Source organism: Arvicanthis niloticus, chromosome 26 (assembly GCF_011762505.2).
Source record: "Arvicanthis niloticus isolate mArvNil1 chromosome 26, mArvNil1.pat.X, whole genome shotgun sequence".
In the NCBI taxonomy this organism is placed as follows: Eukaryota; Metazoa; Chordata; class Mammalia; order Rodentia; family Muridae; genus Arvicanthis; species Arvicanthis niloticus.
The window spans coordinates 7,014,631-7,028,157 of record NC_133434.1 but is presented as its reverse complement, the minus strand read 5'-3'; the positions used below and the strand labels follow the sequence as shown (position 1 = coordinate 7,028,157).

At 36.0% G+C, this 13,527-nt stretch overlaps 1 protein-coding gene across 1 annotated transcript; it reads right to left on the bottom strand.

Annotated features, from left to right (window-relative positions):
* Window positions 1–2,482: 2,482 nt before the first annotated feature.
* LOC143438804 (olfactory receptor 8C8-like) lies at window positions 2,483–4,857 on the bottom strand. Its single transcript, XM_076924490.1, has one exon. It carries the CDS (start codon window positions 4,850–4,852, stop codon window positions 3,914–3,916), a length of 939 nt encoding a protein of 312 aa, XP_076780605.1. The 5' UTR covers window positions 4,853–4,857; the 3' UTR covers window positions 2,483–3,913.
* Window positions 4,858–13,527: the final 8,670 nt, after the last annotated feature.

The following is a 13,527-nucleotide window of genomic DNA, read 5'->3' as shown; positions in this document are numbered from 1 at the left end:
CACATACACAACAATATCAAAGAACACAAATTCTATTTTAAAAATGTCAACCCTATCAATAGCAATCTAAAAACTAAAGTTCCAGAGCTATTTTTCAAATTTATATGAAAAATCTTAAAATTTATATAAAATTATAGCACACCAAGAATATATTTTTAAAAAGAACAGGTAGACAAGAGGCAAAACAAACAATATTAAAAAATTCTCCATAAAAATAATACTAATGAAAGGTTTGTTGTATCTGATTACAAGCAATACTATTGATGATAGTGAGAATAATAAAATAGTAAGAGAACTAAATAGTCATACGGATCAATAGAAGATCCAGATGTAAGTGCATACAACTACAACTATGTGTGTGTTGACACACGTGCCACAAATGTACCCTGGGTACAAAGACAGATTCTTCAACAAATGATGTTCAGAAAACTGAATACATGAGAATACATAGACTAGTGAAAACAGATCTTCACCTCTCACCTTGCACAAAACTCAACTTCAAATGGATTAATAACCTCAATGTAAGACTCAGTGGCTTCTCAGTGCTGGAAAAAAAAACATAGAAACAATACGTGAATACATAAGTATAGGTAAAATTTTTCTGAATAAAACTTTATTATTCCATAGAATGATATCAATAACTAATTATTGTTATCTTATGAAACTTACAGGCTTCTCTATATGGTAGCATATATCTGATTAGTTACAGAGATAATAACAACCCAGAAAGATATTATGGTATGCACTCACTTTTAAGTGCACAATAGCTTTTAAGTAAACGATAACCAAGCTTCAATCTAATAACCCTGAGAGATCAAATATACTTATATCCATTAGTGTTATTCTGATTTTTAATTTACATTCTATGCTGTTTCAAAAAATCATTAGAATGTGTTTTAAGTATACATCTTTATGTTGAATTGTGTAAAATGTCACATCATTTCATTTTTCTAAGACACAGCAAACAGCTATGTATGTCAAAGAATGTTATTCATTTCTCATGACTAAGCCAGGCTATTTGCTGATTTGTTTTGCACCATACTATGCCTGATTGCAATACAGAATTCTTTATATATTGTCTCAGTGGCTCATATCCATATACAGTATATTCATATACAGTGTGATTGCTAATCATACTGTATGTGTGGATATTGCATATGTTGTTCTATGTCTTTTATAAACACTGTTCAGGTTTTAACTTGTATGCTTCTGAATAAAAACAAACCAATTTTGCCAAATTTGTTTAATGTTTAATCACATACTGATGACAAAACAAGAACAAAACAAAACGCTGTAAAAGTCTCAAAGACTCTAGGCATTCAAACTACTCTCCAGAAATTAAAAACATTAAGGAATCATACCACTCTTAAAACAAATAGAAATATTTATCTTTAATACCATTAATTGTTGTCAGATTGACTTCATCGTCAAAGGCATTATTTTTTCAAATTCTGTGGTTCTAAGTCAAATACTATAAAAATTTCAAATGTTATAAATTATACCAACCATCCAGAGCTCCCCAGGGTCTAAACCACCAGCCTGGGAGCACATAGGGAGGGACCAATGACTCCAGCTGTATATGTAGGATGGCCTTGTCAGACATAGGTGGGAGAGGAGATTCTTGGTTCCATGAAGGACAAACACCGAGTGGGGGGGGAAGGGGGAGTGGGGGAGTAGGTGAGGGTACATCCTCATAGAAGCATGAGGAGGGGAGATGGGATAGGAGGCTTCTGGGTGGTGCCAGGAAGTGGGGTAAGGGGATAAAATCTGAAATGTAAATATAATACCCAATTTTTAAAAAGTTAGCAATAAATAAATAAATAAATAAATAAATAAATAAAAATTATACTTACAGAATCCATTGAACCCTGAGCATGCTATCCCTTACTATGTAGTTATTTTCTTAAAATTGCAATATTCCCTCTCAGAGGGAAGTTAGAAATCTCACAAATACATTCTCATCAAGAGGTCTTGCTTAAGAACAGATTGTCAGTATGCAGTTCCTGGAGGAAAAAAATACTCTACAGTAAACCTTACTGCAAGTTGCAGAGGGGACTTCACTGAGGGAGTTTTAGACACTCATCATCCACATGTCTCTGGGTTTTTCACTGAACACTACAAAACATGTATTCTACCCAACACAGACAATTTTAAAAGTATAATGCAATGGCAATTTTTGGTTGTACATTTCATGAAAGAATTATTTTTTTGACTAAAGGTAACATATGTGATATACTTCAACTTCTTAATCTATAAGAATAGTTAGAAGTTACACTTCAAAAAGGCTTAACAAAATTCCTCACTCCCATCATTCCAGAAAGAGAATCATTAATCTAAAAAAAACAGATAAAATGTTGCTTTTTAGTTCAGCAGATTATACATTATTCTGAGGCTTCTCAGGGAGATATGCTTTTTATAAAACTTGAGTTCCAAAGCTCTATAGACATGGTCTCTGTAATAGGAATCTTTAATGGTTCCATGTTCTTATAGATTCATCTCTTGGGGAGTCATAAGGAATAACTCTCCAGAAATTATCTGCTTCTTCACTTTTCATTTTCCTTTTCATGTATTGATGCATAAAAAATGCAGCATGTGTGAAAATAAACTGTGCATTATTAGATGTATTGTCTATCCATAGTCATGTGACCATTTCCTCATCTAGGTGGCAAATAGATATAGAGGCAGACATTGATAGAGGAATGGAGATAGAGATTCCTCTTGGTTGTGGGAACCCAGTCCCAAATACATGAATTATATTAATAGGTTTTTATCCCATGTGCTATTTCATTTCCAGAAGTAAACTGATATCTCTTAAGAAAACACTATCCATTCTGTGTAATGTGGAGAAACATGTGCAGAGGAATTGGCCAAGCACATGCTATGATAACCATAAAAGTATAACTGTTTCCCAGCTAATTACAATTTTTTCTCATCAATTTCAAGAGAAATACTAGCAAAAGAATCATATCAAAGAGTAACTTGAATGTTGAAAATTATATCAGTCCTACAGTTGTCTTCTCATCTCTTTGAATGAATATGCTGGCAATAAACCCTTCAGATAAAGAAGTTATCTTTCCCATAAAACTTCATATAAAAGATATATCAGACAATTGAGAAAGGAAAGATTTGATAATTAAGCAAAGAACTCCAGGAAATTTATTGGCTGGATAAGAATAGACAGTGGGGCCGGGCAGTGGAGGCGCACGCTTTTAATCCCATCACTTGGGAGTCAGAGGCAGGCGGGTTTCTGAGTTAGAGGCCAGCCTGGTCTACAGAGTGAGTTCCAGGACAGCCAGGGCTACACAGAGAAACCCTGTCTCGAAAAAAACAAAACAACAACAACAACAAAAAAAAAAATAGACAGTGGGGCAGTGGGGAGAGCTCAACTGTTACGAGCACTTAATAGAAGGCATGAGTCTATTTCCCACCACTTATATGGTACTTTCCAACTGCCTGTAACTCTACAACTAGGGAATCTGAAACCCTCTTTTATCCACAGCAATCACCTAAATGTACATGGTAAACATATACTAAGGGAAGTTCAACACGTGCAAATAAAATTTAAAAACTATACACAAATATTTTGAACAGAAGACATGAAAGAAAATGTACTAAGAAAATGTATTCTTGGGTTAAAAAAAAAAAAAACTAACCAAGGTCTTAAACTGGTAAAGGCAGTGAACATAACATCATCTTGGAAACACATCGAATCTGTGGCTGTCTCATATCTTCACAGTACACATAGAGTTATACTTCAAGGCTTAAAGAGAAATGTGGTTTTATAATATGAATTCTCTCAATGCTATTGAAGGACAATGATAAATAAAAGAATACAGTATAGAAAATATGACAAACAAGGATCAACAAAACCATGTCAAATACAAAGTGATGAGTCTAAAGAATACACCATAAATCAGCTTGTGATTCTTTTCCAGGATTTCTTCACAGCAAGCTTGACATCCTTGTTTCTGAGGCTATAAATAAGAGGGTTCAACATGGGCACCAATAAAGTATAAAACACTGAGAAAAACTTTGCCTGACCCACAGTCTCAGCAGATGAAGGTTTGACATAAGCAAGCAGTCCAGACCCATAGAAGAGACTAACAGTTATGATGTGAGACCCACAAGTGCCCAAAGCTTTGGACCAACCCTTACCTGATGACATATGAAGGATATTGAAAAGGATCATAGCATACGAGACTAAGATAATGAGGCTACATAAACTGATTCCTATACCCACCACAACATAGCTCATAAGCTCATTGACATAGGTACTACTACAAGAGAGCTGGAGGAGAGGGAAGATGTCACACATGTAGTGATTGATGATGTTAGAACCACAAAAACTGAGCCCTACCATACATCCTGTGTGTGCCATGGCACTAACAAATCCTATCAAATAAGAACCAAATATTAACAGACAACAGATCTTAGGAGACATAACAACCTGGTACATTAATGGCTGACAGATGGCCACATAGCGATCATAGGCCATGGCTGTCAGCACATAACTCTCAGCATTTATAAATACACAGAAGAAAAACAGCTGAGCCATGCATCCTCTGAAGGAGATGGTGTTCCTCTCTAAAACAAAACTCATCAACATTTTGGGTGTGAAGACCATAGAATAACAGAAGTCAATGAAGGACAGATTAAAGAGGAAGAAGTACATGGGGGTGTGAAGGTTGGAGTTCAGGCAAATGAGATTCATTAGCGTTAAGTTTCCCATCACAGTGGCTGTGTAGTTCATCAGGAACAGGACAAATAAAGGCAGCTGGAGCTCAGGTTGGTCTGTCAGTCCCACAAGAATAAATTCTGACACTGAAGATGTATTTTCCATAGTCATTTGCATATGTGTGGCACCTGAAAGAATAAGTGTAGAAAGACAGTATTAACCCATGAACCATCTCTCACTGCAAGAGCAGAGTTGGATTTATCAGTTTCCAAATATGAGTAAGGGTACAATGTGTCCAAAGTAATTGCTAATTTCTTGTTCCCCTACTCATGATTTGTTTAGCTCTCTAGAAAGTTCCTTTGACTTTAAATCTTTTCTTTCACTTAGGGTTTACTAAGACTTATGACTAAAAAATTAATACACATTTACTCCTCAAAATATAGGTTATGTAGAAAGATAGAAGACAGATAGATAGATAGATGATAGATTAGATAGATAGATGATAGATAGATAGATAGATAGATAGATAGATAGATAGATAGATAAACAGACAGACAGACAGACAGACAGATAGATAGATGGATGGATGGATGGACAGATAGATAGATAGTTGGATAGACAGACAGACAGATAGATAGATAGATAGATAGATAGATAGATAGATAGATAGATAGATAGATAGATAGTTGGATAGACAGATAGATATGTGGTTTTTAACATACAATGTTAGGATAAGCAATTCAATTCTCACCTTGGTTCACCTTGAGTCTTCACTGACATTGGAGTTCATGGAGTCTTCCTTAATACTGTGCTCAGAGAGGCAAAGTTGTTAATAATGAAAAAGGTGATAATAATCTGTGCAGATCATGTACCTCACTTTTATCAGAGGTTTTCTGGAGACACTGACATACTTTCTGTGTGAGAATTCTACAAAGATGCTTGTCTCATATGAAAAAGACTATAGTTTTCTCATATGAATCTTCAATATTTCATAGCCAATATTTCTGGAAAACATTTATTAGAAGAACAAAAAATTATTCTCTTTATGAATCTTCTTTTGGATTAGTCCCTTAATGGTAGAAATTGTTTAGTTTGTGCCATAGAACTAATGTCAGTTCTTTAGAGATTCAACAGTCTACTCCATTTATAATTTCCCAATAGGAAAGTCTATTCCCTAGAGAAGAACTGTGAGTTTGTCATCTCTTCATTAAGCTCTGCAGCGCTCTACAAGAGGAAATACCCAGGGACATGTTCACTAGCTATTTGTAGCTTTCCTATTGTTTCAAAAATAAATTACTGACCAAGTATTAATATTATATAAAAATAATTTTATGGAGGGGATAAAAGAGTATGAAGAAGCATTCAAGTTATTACAAATTTATAGTACAACATTTGACTTCCCACCTATGGAACTGTAGACTATGCTGATTCTTGTTTTTGTCCATCTGTATTTTCTCATACATAACTATAAATATTCATAAAAATTGAGAAATCTAGACCAGTGGTAATGTTCTAGGTTAGCATACAGAAATTTAAGAGTATGACTTATATAAACAAAAATAATTTTAAAATACATAAAATAAGAAATCTATTATATTTTTGAGACAATTTATGCCATTATTAGAGGTTTACTGGATATATAAAAATATACTAACATATGTTAGTGCTCTCATACTGTTTATATGCTTACTCATAAAAATAAAGTTGTTCTTGACTTGACTCACTTGGAGTAACTAAAATTTTCCCATGCTGTTGTCTTGTATAGTGGAGATAAAACAGGTCCTTGGTTCCTACCATCCCAGGCTATGTTCTCCTCCTCACCACCATGCACACATGAAACATCGCCTAAGATATTTCTCTAGATAGTATCAAATATTCATAGTATAGTTAATTGGGCTCAGAAAATGAGTTGCTGTTGTACATGTTCTCATAGGGATTATTTTAAACAGAAGGATATTGAAGATATGGAGAAAAGTACATAAGAATAATAAGAACAATCATGCATAGTACACAAAATTAATTACATAGTACCCAAAATTACATTATGTCATTTTCCTAGATATAAAATACAAATTAAATATTACAAAACAGTGTATGACATGAAAATACTGGCATTTATGGATATTTAAACATAATTGGTTTTTTTACATTATTTATTAAGTTATTTATTTATAGTCATAATTTTCCCTCCTTCTCTTCCTAGTCCTTCCCTTTCATCTCCTCTCCCCTGCTTCTCTAAGGAGATTTATATCTCATGGATATCAACCACCCTCCATAGAAACATAGAGTATAACCAGCTGCATCTCCTACTGAGGCTAGACAAGGCAGCTCAATTAGTGGAAAGGGATCCAAAGGCAGGCAATGCAACATACTCTGCTCACACTTTAGGAACTCCACATGAAGACTGATTGCATGCTGTTACATACATTCAGAGTTCCTAGGTCCTCCCTATGCTTGCTCCCTGGTTGGTGGTTCAGTGTCTATAAACTATATGCTCAGGTTAGTTGATTTTGTAGGTTTTCTTGTGGTGTGCTTGACCCCTCTGGCTCCTTCAATCCTTTCTCCTCCTCTTCCACAGGCTTCCCAAACTACACTTGATGTTTGGCTGTGTCTCCACATCAGTTTCTATCAGTTGCTGAGTAAAGCCTCTCTGATGACAATTATGCTAGGCTTCTGCCTGCAAGCATAGCAGAATATCATTAATAGTATAAGGGGTGGACTCCCTTTGATGGCATGGGTCTCCGGCTGGGACAGTTACTGGTTGGTTCTTCTCTCACATTCTGCTCCATCTTTTACCTCTACACATCTTGTAGGCAGGACAAAGAGTGGGTCTAAGGTGCAAAGAGTATTAAATTAGGTGTTGGGAGCTGACTTTTAGCAGAAAGCGGCTATCAGCTTTGCAGCCATCTTGAGACATATACCCTGACATGAGACTTGGATTACAATAGCCTACAACAGCTGAGCACACTCTGATAACATCTTGCTTTAGATACCCAGGACTTTCCTTGGGTGTGTGAGATTAAAGGTGTGTGACTTAAGAGTGTGACTTAGAGATCAGATTTAAAGACAAGACCTTAGGCATGATTAAAGGTGTGACTTAGACGCATGGCTTAGAAGTGAGACATATAAAAGGCGAGAGGCAGACAGGAGAGGAGAGAACAATTTGGAGTAACAGAGATTGAGTACAACTAGGAACTAGGAGGAGTACAACTAGGAACTAGGAACTAGGAACTCAAGACTTGGGACTGGACTAGGAAGAGAGACTGAAGAATAAACGGGATTGAAACACACTCTGTCTGGTCTCCATTCTTTGAGTCTGTCCTCACTCTCTCTCTTGCCGAACCCTGACTCTCAGACCAGAGCGGCAGCTTGGGCCAGGATACAGTAGTCGCCAAGTGCGGAGTGGAGAGGGCCTCAACATTTTAGGCTGCCCAAAATGGGGCAGCCTAGGCCCCAACATTTTTTGGCACCCAAACGTGGGGCTAGTGCGGTTCTCAAAAATTAGGTATATCTTCAACACTGAACAAATCCCATTAGTCTTTTCAGCAGGCTGAGGGTTTCAAAGGATCTTTGTCACATCAGAGAAAGAATTTGACAGAGAAGTGGAAATGTAGCAGAGATGAGTTAGTAATAAAACGTAAATGAAAGCTATCAAAGCGTGGAGAACAGACAAGCCCAAAGAATGTCTTTACTATTTCTTTTTATAATGGGGGTTACTTTTGGAAACCATGTTTGTGGGGTGTGTGTGTGTGTGTGTTCTTCCCTCTTTCATTTCGTACAGACTTTGTCTGTCAGAAACAGACATGGAACACTGCTGATGACATTTTTTACATTGCTCATCCTAGCTGAGATCTCCCATAGGATAATTTTTTTATTAATTTCCAGGTCAGTTTCTTGGCAATACTTCTTTAACGTCAAACCCAATCCCCAAATGATCTGACCCTTAACCTTCTTCACGAAATGATACAAGAATCTCAATCAGAAGTTTATGGAAAGAGAGATTGCTCCTCCCAGTGCCCTAGGGAGTGCTCTAATAGTCTAGACAACTCCTGACTTTGTTGAATTACAATGACGTTATTCCAAAACATGTACATCTCTCATAGCAACACCAAGGAGAATATCATCTAGAAAACTTCAGCTTCTTGATGTGCACATGAAGTGTATACACCTAAAGTCTTGAAAATCAATTTGCCAAAATTACATATCTAAGACAATTAAAGTAACAAAATAAACTCAAGAGTGCTACCTTAGTAAGCTTTGTTATAGCACATCCTGTTTGAGTAGAAATTTGAAGAATTTTCATATCGAATCCCAAGGCTTCCTGTAAGGGACAAACAGCTTCTTAGTATCAGTCTGGCTATACGAGTGATATTTATGGTGTCTCATCATTCCATTACCCAGAAAAAATGTCTAATGTGATGCAAAAATGAGTTTCAATTATAAAATAAGACTGGAAAGTCTGAAATTATACAGTTTCATTTTCATTCAGAAGAAAAAAAAAAAAAAAAAGAAACCTACTGCTAACAATAAAAGGAACTGAAGGGGTTTGCAACCCCATAGGAAAAACAACAACATCAACCAACCAGACCCATCAGAGCTCCCTGGAGTACACATGGAGGAACCCATGGCTCCAGCTTCATATGTAGCCAAGGATGGCCTTGTTGGGCATCAGTGGGAGGAGAGGCCCTTGGTCCTGTGAAGGTGCGATGCTCCAGTGTAGGGGAATGCTAAGACAATGAGATGGGAATAGGAAGGTGGGTAGGGGTGCACCCTCATAGAAGCAGGGGGAGGAGGATGGGATAAGGGTTTTTCGGAGAAAAAACCTGGAAAAGGGATAATATTTGCAATGTAAATAAATAAATAAAATATCTAATAAAAAGTCCTTATCAAACTGAAGAGAGATCTCTTCCCAATCCAGTTTGGTAAAAGATCACCTATTTACAAAATGTACATGAAATTTTAATAGAGAAAAAGTCGGAGTTAAAAGTCTCTTGAGATAATTTGGACTCTCCCACTATAACTGCTGCAGCTTCCCAGTATTCTACACTTGAGTGTTAGGCAGAAGTCCAAGAACAACCACCTTACGTTCTTGTGCTTGGCACTGACTCCTTTGTTATCAAAGCAAAAGTGTTCTTCACCAGAGAATCATTTTAATTGTGCTTTTAGTTGGAAGCTGCATTTTCATCTTGATGCCCAACCCCCAAAACAAAAGGAACTTCAAAACCAATTAGCTGGCTTCTCTCGTGATAGGACTCTGTAACCTCCCAACATTCCAAAAAATATAAAGAAAAGAAAAGAAAAGAAAAGAAAAGAAAAGAAAAGAAAAGAAAAGAAAAGAAAAAAGAAAGAAAGAAGGAAAGAAAGAAAGAAAGAAAGAAAGAAGCTAAGAAAGAAAAATATTTATTTACTTTATATGAGAACACTGTAGCCATCTCCAGACATATGAGAAAAGCATATCAGATACAATTACAGATGGTTGTGAGCCACCATGTGGTTCCTGGGAATTAAACTCAAGACCTCTGGATGAACAGTCAGTGCTCTTAATCATTGAGCCATCTCTCTAGCCCTCTCCCAAAATTCTTTAACTGCCTATATTTCTCTGTCTATGGGTCAAGCCTTGAGAAATTCAGTCCTTCCATGTAAGCACAAATGCTTGTGCTGTACTCTTCAGATCTTGTTTAGGAAGTCACCTTGTTTTTGTATCATCATTGAAATATCCTGTAATTTTTATGGTACAGGATCTCATAGCAGCTGTCCAGATCTTTTGGTTCTTAGGTCCTCCCTGGAAACATACACACCCTTCATCTTCCTCAACTTTTCTTGAGCATTAGGTGCCAAAGTAGCATTGCAGATATAACTATAGGAAGTACACATCCAACGATCATTTTTCTACACTTTGACCATTGTGATTTTATGAAATTAAATACATACATGTAAAGCCAATGAGACTGAGCTGATGAGGATGGAAATGGGAAGTTTGGAGGGAGAAAAAAAAGAGGAGGAAATCTATATAATTCTATTTTACTTCTCAATAAATTAAATTTTAAAGAAAGAAATACTTTACAATGTCAACCCTGTAAGTATGTGTAGTAGCACACTGAGTTTTACAAAACCAGGGCTCTTTTCTCTACAAACTTCCTGCTAATAATGTATAAATTTAGACTCTACTAACCCTGGTACTAAGAGATTAACTTGCTCCATGCAAAGGAGTTAACCCAATCTGGTGCTTTTGATGCCTTTTTCTTGCTTCTTATTTTATCTCTTCTATGAAATTGTAGCACTGCACAGAAATGTAAAAAAAAAAAAAAATTCCCCAAATATGACAATACTACAAATAATTCTATTTTATTTTGCTTTTCTGTTTTCTAATTTCTTTGTAAATAGTATGAAATTCAAGAGAGAGATTACAGATATAAATGTTGATAACAGTTTTGGCTTAGTTGACCAGATGGAAATATGGTTAAGAAAATTCAACAGTCGAAATACTGTTTTCTCCCTCTTCAATAATAATAGTGTAGGCAACCTACAAATGCATATTGATAATTTTTTTAAGGAAATGCTCTTAGTCTCTATCTATACTAAAAGATTGGGGCCTTATTCAGCCATCATTAAAGAGGCTTCCTCCTCTTCTGGAAGCAAATATGTAGACCCTATGTCAGCCATCATGCAGAGAAAGAGGCCTCAGAATAAACACCTCTAAACAAGATGCCTGCATCAAAATTCTGCTCCTCAGAACTCAGAGAACACCACAGAAGAGGAGACAGATGAATGAAGAAACAAAGACACAAGGGACAGAAGATACCAGGAAATCAAAGCCCACTAAATCAACTGAGCAATGCTCACATGAACTCACAGAGACTGAAGTGAGTGAGCACAAGACCTATATAGGTCTGCACAGGTACTTGGCATATATACTACTGTTTTCAGTTTAGTATTTTATAGAACTCCTAAAAGTGTAACTGAGTAGATCTCTGATTCCTGTGCCTTATTTGGGGACTCACTGTTTGTTTGTTTGTTTGTTTGTTTGTTTATTGTTGGCCTGGATTGCCAACTTTGATAAGATTGTCGAAGTTTTCGTTCTATCTTATTATGTTTATTGTTTTGTTTTATTGTTGTCTCTCAAAATCCTGCTCGTTTTCCTTTTTTCTTTCTTTTTTTGTGCAACACAATTTATTTAACATTTTTATTTTCCAGTGTGTTTTGATACTTTTGTGAAAAATACTAAGTCTTCGGTTCTGTGGGTTTTTTTGTTTGTTTCTTTGTTTTGTGTTTTTTTTTTTTTTTCCAAAATGATGGAGGGACACTACTTCAATTTAATCTCAGGTTAATGTTTAGCTAAATTCCCTCTGCTCCCAATCTGCTTTTATACCGTTTTATTTACATGAAAGTATTAAGGTCAGTTCTAGGTTGAGGAACTAGAAATACAATAGATGTAAATAGTCAAGGAACAAACAAGACAATAAACACTGATAGTCAAAGAACAGGCAAGGCAATAAACAAAGTACTGTGATCACAGTTTCTAAGGGCTTATCAGGGTGACCAAAATATTTGAGCCTACTTCCCTGTCCTAGCCCAAAGTCATTTTCATGCCTTAAATTACATCTTTATTCTAGCCTAAGATTTAAATTCCTGCCTGAAATTACTTCTTCTTTTCTAAAGACAGACGGAGAGTGGATCCAGATTGAGGGTGAGTAGGGAAGAAGGTAGGAGTAGAGGGAGAAAAATTCTATTTAAATCATATTGTATGAGATAAGAACACATTTAAAACTGGTCAAGGTTAAGGAAAATCTATTAAAGGCATTCTCATGAGCAAACAATGCTGACACTTTCACCAGAACAATTGAAACTCAAAAAAAAAAAAAAAAAAAAAAAAAGAAGAAGAAAAAGAAAAAACTGTATAAGCAACACATTTTTTTTCTTTCTTTTTATTGGATATATTCTTTATTTACATTTCAAATGCTATCCTCTTTCCTGGTTTCCCCTCTGGAAACCCCTTATCCCATCTCCCCTCCCCCTGCTTCTATGAGAGTGTTCCCACTCCTGCCTCCCCACTCTGGCATTCTCCTACACTGGGGGCATAGATCCTTCCCAGGACCAAGGGCCTCTCCTCCCACTGATGCCTGACAGGGCCATCCTCTGCTACATATGCTGCCGGAACCATAGGTCTCTCCATGTGTAGTCTTTGGTTGGTGGTTTAGTTCCTGGGGAGTCTGGTTTGTTGATATTGTTGATCTTCTTATGGGTTGCAAACCCCTTCAGCTCTTAAGTCCTTTCTCTAATTCCTCCACTCCTCCTGTGCTCAGTTCAATAGTTGGCTGCGAGCGTCCACCTCTATATTTGTCAGGCTTATCAGGCTCCTGTCAGCAAGCATGTATTTTAAAGAATATTCATATCCTAAGATAATAGAAATCAAACCAATATTTACCTCTGGTTACTGACAAAGGTGGTGATTAATTGAAAGAGAATGAGAGAACTTTTTGGACAACAGGAAATTTTATACCTTTTTACTGAAGATGATCTTATATATGCACATATACTTCTAAAAAATAAAAAACTGAATAATTTCTTAATGTATTACTGTGTAAATTGTCATGAAGTAAAATTTAAAATGTGTTATAAATACATTTATGGACAACAGTGTGTATGAAAATTAGTATAGTTCAACATTATAAGCAATGTTACTCAATTAATATATGAGACATTTACTATGGACAACTAGAGAAAATTTTAATTGCATAAATTAAAGATGCAGAGTTAAAAACACCCATTCATCTACATTGTTGCCCACTCAGATACATAAGGCTGGTATTGAAAATATATGCCTATAAAGAATATTCTGGCTTGCAATGGTT

Bases quoted from the DNA above. Each gene is read 5' to 3' on its own strand.
- LOC143438804 (XM_076924490.1), bottom strand. From the start codon at position 4,852: ATGCAAATGACTATGGAAAATACATCTTCAGTGTCAGAATTTATTCTT.